The sequence below is a fragment of the Gymnoscopelus braueri genome (assembly GCF_963280865.1).
Source record: "Gymnoscopelus braueri genome assembly, chromosome: 21".
Lineage (NCBI taxonomy): Eukaryota > Metazoa > Chordata > Actinopteri > Myctophiformes > Myctophidae > Gymnoscopelus > Gymnoscopelus braueri.
In genome coordinates this window covers 4,161,849-4,175,132 of record NC_137623.1, presented here as the reverse complement: position 1 = coordinate 4,175,132, position 13,284 = coordinate 4,161,849, and the positions used below count along the sequence as shown (strand labels likewise).

The 13,284-nt window shown below is 40.7% G+C and overlaps 2 protein-coding genes across 2 annotated transcripts in view; both read left to right on the top strand.

The window, feature by feature from the left end:
- The window catches only part of LOC308077428 (inositol monophosphatase 1-like), a 647,768-nt gene that overhangs the window by 408,989 nt on the left and 225,495 nt on the right, over positions 1-13,284 (top strand). The window lies entirely within an intron of this gene.
- Positions 1-13,284, top strand: part of LOC308077576 (cadherin-7-like) — a gene marked incomplete at both ends in the record, with an annotated part of 305,706 nt that overhangs the window by 199,533 nt on the left and 92,889 nt on the right. Inside the window, one exon of the mRNA XM_080418321.1 lies at positions 1,294-1,481. Coding sequence (XP_080274447.1) covers positions 1,294-1,481 — 188 coding nt within the window. The remainder of the gene's footprint in view (positions 1-1,293; positions 1,482-13,284) is intronic.

Genomic DNA, 13,284 nt, shown 5'->3' with positions numbered 1-13,284 from the left:
GAACACATCTGCGTGACAATTTTTAGATGTCTTTGGGCTGTTCAAAAATAGCAGATCTACAAGCTCATAGCGCGGCACCGAGTGCAGCGCCTTTTGAAAAATCGTGAAAATGTGTGCAAATCTTTGAAAATATATTATTTTTAAAGCGAACGTTTATAACTCAAATCTTTGCTTCTGGGGGGTCCCTGGAACAACATATTTTGAGATGGGGGTCCGCGGCCAAATACATAATTTTGGGGGTCCTTGACATGAACAAAGTTTGAAAACCACTGATATTATAGCAACATAAGTTTAAAAAAACAAACTGTTTGGATTTAGAAGAAATTTGTAGAAGATTTGAGTTACAAATATTCGCTTGAAAAAAATATATAACTTCAAAGATTTTCACACATTTTCATGATTTTTCAAAAATAGCAGACCTACAAGCTCATAGCGCGGCACTCTGTGAGCTTGTAGATCTGCTATTTTTGAATAGCCCGAAGTATAAGATAACGGTTAAAGTGTTAAAAATCGAAAATGACACAGATGCGTTCCAGGTCTTAGTGGGTTAAATCCAATGTTTCAGACAAAAGCTCTGGGAACACAATGGAGATAGTCTGTGTGTAATAGAATCTCTCCCACAAACCCAGGGCTCTGAGACTGTGGAGTATTATTCACTTTGGGGGCAAAAAGACGATACCTTCTTCTAATACGTCTGCAAAGAGCTTCATATTACCAGTGGTGGAGAAAGTACTCGCATTTTTCACTTAAGTAAAAGTATCAATAATGCAATGTAGAAATACTCTGTAAGACCGGAGTTCAAAATTGACTTATAAGTACAAAAGTATTGGTATCAAAATGTACTTAAAGTACCAAAAGCAGAAATTACTCATTATGCAGAATGTCCCATTTCACAAGTTTTCAAGTGTAAAACATTTATACAAATCTTTATAAAATAACCCCCCAAAATAGCCGATCTACAAGCTCACAATGTGTCGCATCGCGACGCATTTTGAGCTTGTAGATCGGCTATTTTCAAATGCCCGAAATGTACTATAGGGCTGAAGTGGTTAATATATGTTTTGTAATGATAATCCAAATCTAAAAAGTAACTAGTAACAAAATAATTGTAGTGGAGTAAAAGTACAATATTTGCCTCTGAGATGTAGTGGAGTAGAAGTAAAAGTACAGAAAATTGGAAGTACTCCAGCAAAGTAAAAAATACCTCAAAATTGTACTTACAAGTATACAGTACTTGAGTAAATGTACTTAGTTACTTTAACACCACTGCTCCATTGTCCCTTTCCCCCACAGAGAACTACCAGTACACTGTGCTGGAGTCGCTGCCGGTGCGGTCGGTGGTCGCCCGGATCAAGGCGGCGGACGCCGACATCGGGTCGAACGCGGAGATGGACTACCGCATCGCCGACACGGAGGGCAGCGGCCTGTTCAACATCACCACGGACGAGGAGACGCAGGAGGGCGTCATCATTCTGCTGAAGGTAGGCTATACTTTAAACCTTAAAGACCGGGAACGCATCTGTGTGTCGTTTTTTAAGATTTATTTGGGCTATTCTGAAAATAGCAGATCTACAAGCTCATAGCGCGGCACCGAGTGCCGCGCTATGAGCTTGTAGATCTGCTATTTTTTGGGAAAAATCGTGAAAATGTGTGCAAATATTATTTTGAATATAATATTTCTTAAAACGAACATTGTTTAACTCTTTTACAAGTTCCGGGGGGTCCCTGGAACAAACATATTTTGAGATGGGGGGGTCCACGGCCAAATACATAACATTTTTGAGAACCACTGATATTATAGCAACATTAGTTAGCATTTAGAAGATATTTGTAGAATCCCCCCAGAAGCAAATATTTGAGTTAAAAATGATCGCTTAGTACTATATATTCAAAGACCCACGATTTCCCCCAAAAAAATAGCAGATCTACAAGCTCATAGCGCGGCACTCGGTGCCGCGCTATGAGCTTGTAGATCTGCTATTTTTGAATAGCCCAAATAAATCTAAAAATGACAGAGATGTGTTCCCGGTATGAATGGGTTAATGTGACATTCATTCCATGCCTCATAAAGACGGTATAGTGAGTTATAGCTTCAGATATTATCATACCAGAGGTATTAGGGATGTAACGATGCAGCACAAGACAGGTTAATTATCGATATGAATTGGTGAAATGGTGAAATGAATCGTGATATTCTGTTTTATAATAGAGTGTGTGCAAAGAAAGAAAGAAAGAAAGAAAGAAAGAAGGGAAGAAAGATGAATTGCATACATAGGACCACAATGGAAACACAGTCCCTAGGACTTTTTTTTGTGTCATCCTTTTAGCTTTAAAGGGATACTTTAGCCTTAAAGGGATGGTAAATAATTACTTATTTTCTATAGATTACTCACCCGATGGAGACTTGGAAATAGCAGATCTACAAGCTCAATGAAAGAAAGATGAAAGAAAGAAAGAAGAAAAAGAAAGAAAGAAAAGTAATTATATTTGAACACTCAGTGGTTTGTGTGTGGTCTGGGGTATTTCTGTAGAAGTGGACTCAAACTAGCCGTTTGATTTTCTCCCTGCCGGAGACATAACGGTTTGGCTGCTTGTTATAATCCCTCCCACCAGAGAGAGAACGTTGTTTCTCCATCCACCATGTTTTAGCCTCACCTCATTAAAATACAGAAGTACGTCTGGCCATGATTTTGTTCTTTTTTATGTGTTTATCTGTGTACTGTACATAGGCCTACTGTGCATTTATAGATATCTAAGCAAAATGCCGTGCCTCAGACAATGTTGCCAGGTCTGATTATTGTTTACCTGTAAAGTCGCTTACAAATATTCAGTTACTGGTTGCTTTTGTTGTGGCTTATTTCTGAAAAGTGTAGCTGCTTATTTGGGCTTGCTTTCAAGATTCTTTTTGAAAATAGCTGATTTAGGGGGCACGGTGGCGCAGTCGGTAGCGCTGTCGCCTCACAGCTAGAAGGTCCTGGGTTCGATTCCCACAAGGGACGCTGTGGGCGCTGGGGGTGTGTTCTCTCCTCCGCGTCATCAGTGCCCATACCCTAGGGTTTGGCGAAAGGGCCTTTCTGTGTGGAGTTTGCATGTTCTCCCCGTGTCTCCTAGGGTAGGTACCCTCACAAAAACACGCAGTAATCCTGGTCACTATACTGCCTCCCCCTGGCCAGCCAGGGCGCCTGATGGAGGGGAAGGGAACTGGTTGGAATAACGTGTTCCTTCCACGCGCTACGTCCAACCAGGGAAACTCCCCCTGTCAGGTGACAAGAAGGTCAGTTGGCTCTCATGCATTGAAGGAGGCATGAGCTCGGCCCTGGCCTCCCTAGGTTGGCAGAGGGAAGGTAGTGCCCAGGATTACATAGACAATTGGCACTGGGTGTAAAAAATAGGGTTACAAAATTGTGGGATAAAAATGTAAGTAAAAAAAAAGAAAATAGCTGATTTAATAGGGCTCAAGTGGTGAAACTGGTTGTTTATTTTGGGCTTGTTTTCATAGACCTCATCGCTTGTTTCTCTCACAGAATGGCAACACTGGCCCCAGAGTGTCTTTATTATTAGTAAAAATCACTAGTAGTGAAAGCCATAGACCACACTGGTCTTTATGCTATTCTGCTTTCTAAGCATGGCCACATTTCCGAAAATGATGTGTTGTAACAGTGGGCAACATTTTAATTGTGTTGCATCAAGTTTCTATAGAGTGGACAGCTGACTGAAATGTGTCAATGGGGGAGTGATTAGAGGAGTGGCTAGGTTGAATAAATTACCCATTGTTACATTGTGGTGTAATCCGCTTATTTATATCGCTCAAATACCTTTTTTCTAGTGTATATGTGTTGTGTAGGGCCTCACGGAAGTCACTGCAGTATTATTACGAGAGCCGTCGTAGTGTTGTCAAAGTAGCTTTCACTGAAATCACGTTTTAAATCTCGTCTCACGAGACTTCCGGGTGCCATTGGGGTAGGCGCTCTTCCGGAAGTTTTTGCGAGACGGCATTTCAAACGTGATTTCAGCAGTGCTAGTGAAACTTAAGCGCGGCAAAAACTGAAACCAGCTGAAGTGGCTGGCTGTGGTTCTGTGGCAAAGGCTTCATCCCGCGTTCAATGAAGGAGCAAAAGTGACGCTTTTCCTATACAGTCAGGTAGCCTGACACTCAGTCATCTCAGTGCAGCTGTTTTCTGAGATGGGGGCGTGGCCAAAGTGGGACTCCCTGGCGATTGGTTCATGCTGGATCATCCCCCATCCCCACGATTGGGCCGGTTAGATTTTCAACCCAGAGAAAACCCCGCCTTCGACATCGTTGCCAGACCCCTGGCTGGCGATTCAGGGGCCGGAGCCACGCAGTGTTCATTTTGACGGCAATCTTTTATGTACGTTTAGTTATAGACCATGTTCACACGGCGGCCATTTTGGAATGTTGCATTGAAAGTGCCATCCCGTTGCCGTGGCAACCGGGGTGGCACTTAGCAATATGGCTGCCAAAATGGCCGCAATATGGTCTATAGGCTTTTGAATACAATTACATGAAGTAATATTTTAGTCATCTGAAATGTTTTTAACTTTTAGTCTAGTTTTAGTCGACTAAATATTATAGGATTTTAGTCGGCCAATTTTGGCAGGCCTTGAAGGTGCCATAATTCCTGATCTGTGGATAGGCTACTGACAATAGCCGATCTTCAAGCTCGCAACGCGTCGCATACGCGTTGCGAGCTTGTAGATCGACTTGTAGTCCCTCACTAACATTCAGTGGTGGAAAGTAACTAAGTACATTTACTTAAGTACTGTACTTAAGTAATTTGTTTAGGTATTTGTACTTTACTTGAGTATTTCCAATACTTTTACTTCTACTCCACTACATCTCAGAGGCAAATATTGTACTTTTACTCCACTACATTTACTTGAAAACTTTAGTTACTAGTTACTTTGCAGATGTAAATTATGATATAATGAAACATACATTAACCACTTCAGCCCTATTTTATAGCTAGGCTATTTGAAAATAGACGATCTACAAGCTCACGTTGGTGACGCGTTGTGAGCTGGTAGATCAGCTATTTTCAAATATTTAGTACTTTTACTTTTGGTACTTTAAGTTCATTTTCATGCCAATACTTTTGTACTTTTACTCAAGTACATTTTTAATTCTGTACTTTTACTTGTAAGGGCGCGCTCCCACCAAGAGTTGGCTGGCCGCTGTTAAACGCAGGTTGTACGCGGCCACAGTTTTTTGCAGCCAGCGGATTCAAAAAAACGCTGTGACGCACCTGTCACTCACATTCAAGATCGTCCCCGTAGCCCGCACCGCCTGCTGCCTTGAGCACCATGTTGCTTCCTGAATCTTGGGACGGTCCGCCTTCAACTCACCCGATTGGACAGAGGGAGAAAATCGGCTCCTGCCTCCAGCAGTTTTATGCTTAGTCGCGGAGAGCAGATAAACGCAAGGTCTGCGCGACAAAATCTGCTCTTGCGTGAATCAACGCATTTGCATTGACAATGCATTGGCAGATTCTGCAAACAGTGGCCAGCCAACTCTTGGTGGGAGCGCGCCCTTACGGAGTATTTTTATATTGCAGTATTGGTACTTTTACTTAAGTAAAGAATTTCAGTACTTTTTCCACCACTGCTAACATTTTGGTCTAGTTTTTATTCGTTGATGAAATTGTCAGTATATTTTAGTTGTAGTGTTCATAGCTTAGTTTTTATTTTGTTTTTCGTCAGTGAAAAAAAGGTGGGCGCCGAACATTTTTAACAGGCTAACAGTCAGCCACCTTGTAGGGAATGCTTACAATTTAAGTGTCCCCAAAAACATGTCCCTCACTGAAAAGTCCCTCAACAGCGCCTGTTCCACTGGAGCACAGGGACACTCATTGTGTCTGAAAAACCTTCAGAAGACAGACAGAAAAATACGTTATCTTTTAAAATAATAATATATTCATCAGAGTGTTTTTTTTTAGGCCACAACCTTTTGAAACAAGTTTGAAGGACCGTCCTTTTTTTAATTGTTTTTTTAGCATGAAAATATCCTCTTTAAAGGGATATTTACACAATCTATGCCATTTGTCCTTGAATTGTTTTCTTTTTTAAAAGCTCATATGTATACATTTGTTCCATATTCATTGGATTGATTCATATATTCATCAGTAAAAAAAGACGCACAGCGATGTTAAAGCCCTCTTTGAGATAACACTTGTGCAGAATGAATATAGGCAGCACTTGAAAGCAGCCACTGTATATTTTCTCAGTCACATTGACATTCTTCTCGACGGCTTCCTGTAGGCTTTGTTGTGATCGCTGCATGGTGAATGTGATTGATGGCTTGGAGGGCATATTATCCATAAGTATTGGAGTGGAGGTCAATGATTGGCTCAAAGTTATACCTCAAATTTCGTCTCATCCTACAGTCCCTTTCTACAAAGAATAAAGTTTTCAAATAATTGTAGTTGAGTAAAAAAAGTACAATATTTGCCTCTGAGATGTAGTGGAGTAGAAGCAAAAGTATCAGACAATTGGAAATACTCCAGCAGTGGTGGAAAAAAAGTACTCAAATTCTTTACTTAAGTAAAAGTACCGATACTGCAATGCAGTAGTACTCTGTTACAAGTAAAAGTACCAAAGTATTGGCATCAAAATGTACTTAAAGTACCAAAAGTAAAAGTACTACATAATTGAAAATAGCAGATCTACAAGCTCACGACGCGTCGCGATGTGACGCGTTGTGAGCTTGTAGATAGGCTATTTTCAAATAGCCTAGGTATAAAATAGGTTTAAAGTGGTTAATGTATTTTTCATTATATCATAATTTATGTCTGAAAAGTAACTAGTAACTAAAGTTTTCAAGTAAATGCAGTGGAGTAAAAGTACAATATTTGCCTCTGAGATCATAATAATAATAATAATATTTTTTTTTGTAACGCACTTTATATTTGAAGTGCTAGATGTAGTGGAGTAGAAGTAAAAGTATTGGAAATACTCAAGTAAAGTACAAATACCTCAAAATTGTTGTTACGACCCCCTGTCTAGGGTAGGGGAGGTGACATAATAATGGAGGACAAAGTCGCTTTCAAAAATGAATTGATTTTATTTTCCTTTTTTTGTGCAGAGATTTCAAGCTCTTTTTGTCTTTTTTTCATAAGTGCCAAAAACTTCAGGGTGTCGGTTTACATTGGCAAAATGTCTACCTATTAAAGAAAATTACCCCTTGACCTAAACCTAACAAAAGAAAAATACAATTGCTAAACTTACTTACCTAACTAATGAATAAACAGAAACAAATAACAAAGTGGTTAAACCAAATAAGAAGACCAAACACCCCTACAAGGCAAGTGAACAGATTAATACAATAATGAAAGAAATAGGCAAATATATACAAAGTAACTAACTCAATAATACGGGTCAGAAAACAAGGTCAAACAAAGTAACTGAAGGACAAAGGAACAAACAAACAAACAAGCTACATGGGTTCGGGGAGACAGAGGGATTGAATCTCTGCTTGCTCTTTCAAATGAGAGCGACCAGTCCCCATGACAGTCAGGGCAGAATGAGCTTTTGTAGGTGAGCTTCAGAGAACAGCCAACCCTGGCTTGGGCGGAGACAAAGGGACGACGAATGGGAGCAGGGGAACAGGGCCAGAGGCTGGACCTGTCAATCTGGACAGCTGGAAGTCAATCACTCACTCATACCAGCACCACACCCAGACTCAGACTCACAGCTTCCACCACCACTCATGACCTTATATGGAACATAGAAAAACAATATAAAACAGCCACAAATAATCCCACAATATTCCAAAGCATCATAATTACCTAAATAAACCAAATACAAATATATAATAATAAATACAAAAACGGCTGGCCGTAACACCCCCCTCCCTAAAGAAAACTTCCCCCCCAAAAGTTATCTCCAAAAGGGGCAAAACGAGAGACACATAATGCACAGCCGAACTCACCATCCTAAGTTTCAAAATGAGGTCCCTCAACCTCCAAAGTGTGAATATGCTCAAATCAATGATTGGAATTTACTGCAAAACACATGAGGTACACCTCGCTGTTTTCTGTAACGTGGAGGGTGTATTACAAAGCCCGAGTGGCACAAACGCATAAAACACCATCGGAATAATAAAAACAGGACTACAAATGTATGCGAGTGTTAAAAGGGGTCTGCCAATAACTTTTAACAAAATGACCAAACACAGAAGTTGCTACGAAATGTCTGTTGTGCATGTTCCCCCAAAGATGGCTGTCTTTTTTATTCTTTCTAAAAAACACAAATTTAAGCCATAGCTTTTTTTGGAGAACAAAGTGCAAGTGCACCAGACAAAACGAAAACCAATGGCAGGGTTTTTCCAAATTCACGTTATTTTTTTTTGCATATTTACAAATCAAACGAAGACACAATCCGAAAAACACACGAAGGGGAGGAAAAGGGGTACGAACGAAGTTATCGAGTGGGAAAAATCGAATACACGATCACTGAGTGGGTAATAGGGATTCAAAGAGAAAACGAGTGGGTAAGGGGCACAAAGTTTCTTCTGTCATGTGTGCCCTCCCAAGCACAGACGACAGAAGCGAGCAAAAATACTGAACAAAAGGACTAAGACACAACCGAAGTCAAAGACACCACACGAAACAGATGATCATCCTAATACACAGACACACACGCGTTTAACTAATTCCTCGGTGCACGCAGCAACCTGGGACACAGAATCAACCTTTTGTTCATTATTTTAAATTCCTCTAATAACACCAAATCACGAAGCTGGTGAATAGTCAATACCTTGTTCGCAGTGCACCATTTGTCAAACAAGACACTTTTCTCCCTGGCAAATTCCACATGTGTTTGGTTGGCAGTCTTTTCACAGGACCTAAACCTTTGGCGGTACGCCTCCGGCACTAACTCATATGCCCGTAGTATGGTTTCTTTTACAACTTCATACTTGCGGCTCTCTTCAACAGTTAAGGCTGCACACACATCCCGAGCTTTTCCCACTAATTTGCATTGCAGTAATAGACTCCACATATTCTTAGGCCATTTCACCGTGGTTGCAATGCGCTCAAAAGTGTCAAAGTAAGAATCAAGTTCTGTCTCTTTAAAGTGTGGTACCAGAGGAATATGCTTACTGACGTTGAAATCTGGAGGGCATCCCGAAGTTCCAGAACCACTTGTCCTGCTTAGCTGAGGGGCAGGTGACCTGTCGAGCTCTGCGGCCCTGATGCGGAGTTGCATCAGCTCAACCTCCTTGGTTTTTGTTGCGAGTTCCACCTCTCGGAGGCGGAGGGCCAGCCCTAGACTATGTGAGTCCCCCCCAGCAGTGATGCGAGCTATAAGCGGGTCTGTTTCTGAGTCCTGAGGTGAGGCTTTAGCCTCTCCATCCTCAAGCTCAGTGAGCGCAGGGGAGTCTGTGTCAGCAGCCGCCTCCACATTCTCACCCGAACGCCCAGCCATATTCTCCGCCAGCCCGGTGCTTACACTCTTTATGAGCCCTTTTTCAGTAAGTTTTTCCTCTACTAAAGACCTTAGTTCGGCCTTATTGGCACCCGATGGGACAGAAATTTTGAAGACCTTTGCAATCAAATTTAACTCAATTTTAGTGCATTTATCCAATTTTTCTAAAGTGGGAGAAGTTGGGAAAGTGAATGCAACCTCATCTGTTTCTACAGCGGACATTACAATGAATCAAATACTCTACCTAACCTGCCAACCAAAACAAAAATGGAACAAAGCTTAATTGACTACTCACCAGAACCAAAACGAACCGAGCCAAACCCATGCAACCTGTTAAAACGAAAGAATTAAACCGACTCAATACTCTAAATTTGGAAGTTTCAGGGGTAAATTTTAAACCGATACCGAGTCCCCAAATTATGTTATAATTTGGATCGATATTATGCTATAATTTGGACCGGACGAGCCCCCAAATTATGTTACGACCCCCTGTCTAGGGTAGGGGAGGTGACATAATAATGGAGGACAAAGTCGCTTTCAAAAATGAATTGATTTTATTTTCCTTTTTTTGTGCAGAGATTTCAAGCTCTTTTTGTCTTTTTTTCATAAGTGCCAAAAACTTCAGGGTGTCGGTTTACATTGGCAAAATGTCTACCTATTAAAGAAAATTACCCCTTGACCTAAACCTAACAAAAGAAAAATACAATTGCTAAACTTACTTACCTAACTAATGAATAAACAGAAACAAATAACAAAGTGGTTAAACCAAATAAGAAGACCAAACACCCCTACAAGGCAAGTGAACAGATTAATACAATAATGAAAGAAATAGGCAAATATATACAAAGTAACTAACTCAATAATACGGGTCAGAAAACAAGGTCAAACAAAGTAACTGAAGGACAAAGGCACAAACAAACAAACAAGCTACATGGGTTCGGGGAGACAGAGGGATTGAATCTCTGCTTGCTCTTTCAAATGAGAGCGACCAGTCCCCATGACAGTCAGGGCAGAATGAGCTTTTGTAGGTGAGCTTCAGAGAACAGCCAACCCTGGCTTGGGCGGAGACAAAGGGACGACGAATGGGAGCAGGGGAACAGGGCCAGAGGCTGGACCTGTCAATCTGGACAGCTGGAAGTCAATCACTCACTCATACCAGCACCACACCCAGACTCAGACTCACAGCTTCCACCACCACTCATGACCTTATATGGAACATAGAAAAACAATATAAAACAAGCCACAAATAATCCCACAATATTCCAAAGCATCATAATTACCTAAATAAACCAAATACAAATATATAATAATGGCCGTAACAATTGTACTTAAGTACAGTACTTAAGTAAATGCACTTAGTTACTTTCCACCACTTAGAAGACGCAAAAGTGTCAGACAATTGGAAATACTCCAGTAAAAAAGTACAGTACTTGAGTAAATGTACTCAGTTACTTTACAGCACTGTTGAAAAGGTCTTCTGAGGTCCAGTAAGAGATGTGTGACAGTTTGTTGCCGCTGTGCTTTAGCAGAGGAGAGAACAGGAGGCAGAAACATGGTTTGGCCAGAAGCCACACACTTGTCAAAAGGAGAGAGAATTTGATCTTTTGTTTGTTTTTCCAACAACCTCACCTCTCTCTCTCTCTCTCTCTCTCTCTCTCTCTCTCTCTCTCTCTCTCTCTCTCTCTCTCTCTCTGTCTCTCTGTCTCTCTCTCTCTCTCTCTCTCTCTCTCTCTCTCTCTCTCTCGCGCTATATTATCAGTGGTGGAAAAAATACTCAAATTGTTTGCTTAAGTAAAAGTATCAATACTGCAATGTAGGAATACTCTGTCACAAGTAAAAGTCCGGAAATTCAAAATGTACTTACTGTAAAAGTATAAAAAAGTATTGGCATCAAAATATGCTTAAAAGTACTCATTGTGCAGAATGCCCCATTTCACAAGTTCAAAATGTATATAAAAATCATTTGAAAATAGCAGATCTACAAGCTCACAATGCGTCACATTGTGACGCATTGTGAGCTTGTAGATCTACTATTTTCAAATGGCGGAAATGTATATAGGGCTGAAGTGGTTGATGTATGTTTTGTAATAATAATCAAAATCTACAAAGTAACTAGTAACTAAAGATTGCAAATAATTGTAGTGGAGTAAAAGTACAATATTTGCCTCTGAGATGTAGTGGAGTAGAAGTAAAAGTACTGAAAATTGGAAAATACTCCAGTAAAGTAAAAAAAAGTACCTCAACATCGTACTTAAGTACAGTACTTGAGCAAATGTACTTAGTTACTTTACCTCACTGCTCTCTCTCTCTCTACACAGAGGAGAGAGCCGTCCACACAGTGAAGCTGTCACATCAGTGTTGTTCTGCCTTATATTATACTGTAGCGCTACAACAGGGGAATACAATAATCTGTCAGAAATCAGAAAAAGTGATGTGTTTTCCAAAGGCATACATTTTCAGAATGTCTTTCTGCAACCCCTCTCTTAACCCTTTAACACCGGGACCGCATCTGTGTCATTTTTTTAGATGTCTTTGGCTATTCAAAAATAGCAGATATACAAGCTCATAGCGCGACACTCGGTGCTCAACTATGAGTTTGTAGATCTGCTATTTAATTTTTTTAATTGTGAACATTTGTGCAAATCTTTGAATGTTTATGTTTTAAAGCGAACATTTTTAACTCCAATCTGTGCTTCTGCTGGGGGGGGTCCCTGGAACAACATTTTGAGATGGGGGTCCGCGGCCAAATACATATCATTTCGGAGGGTCCTTGACATGGAAAAGTTGGAGCATCACTGATATAGCAACGGACATTTAAAAAAAAAACTGTTAGGATCTAGAATACATAAATGAATATATATTCAAAGATGTGCACACATTTTCAAGATGTTTCCAAAAAATAGCAGATCTACAAGCTCATGGCGCGGCACTCGGTGCCGCGCTATGAGCTTGTATATCTGCTATTTTTGAATAGCCATGACATCTAAAATTGACACAGATGCGTCCCCGGTCGTAAAGGGTTAAAATCAATAATATAGCTTATATACACGGCACAAAGTCGAAGATAACAATGAACAATATTATTGCATCGATTTGAGTTTTTGTTAAATTCTGATTAAGGTCCCGGGGTCTATGCTGTAGAATCATATCGCCTTGGCATTGCTTTTCACTCCCGACAGTGTTGCACACAAGGCTAGAAGAATGAAACAGACATAATAATAACGTACAATAATGCATCTTTATGGCTTTGCCGTCACCATTGCTCTGCAACCTCAATAGCAGCAGCACCTCAAACAGGAAAAAAAGTATGGTTGAGGGTGAACTAGCCCTTTAAAGTCTGACTGCTCACAAACCTGTTATAATGCCAGGGGCGCCGGAATGGAATATGACCTGGGGGGACACATCAGGGACACATGCACGCGCGCCAAGGACCATTTTCGGGTTATTTCTGGTGGGTTTGTTGATTTTTGGGGGGGATAATTTGGTTATTTCGGTTAATTCGGTTCGCCTCGCGCTCGTGGTGGTCGCGAGGTGCGGGGGACTGGACCGATTTTATTATTTATAAAAAATATATATTTTTTAAATATCTGCTATAGTGGGGGGACACAGTGTCCTTTAATTAAACAGGTGCCGGCGCCACTGACTAATGTTGCTGATAAGCTGGTGAATTGCCACAATTTATGGCTTTTAAAATAATATTTGCATGTTATAGGGAAGTGTACTTGGAGTACTTAGCATTCATCAGTTATGCCGCTATAATCTGTAGAACACATCAATCAGGGAGGCAAGCGCAGTCAACATCTTTAACACATACAGTGCCAAGATCGCGTCCACACGTTCTTT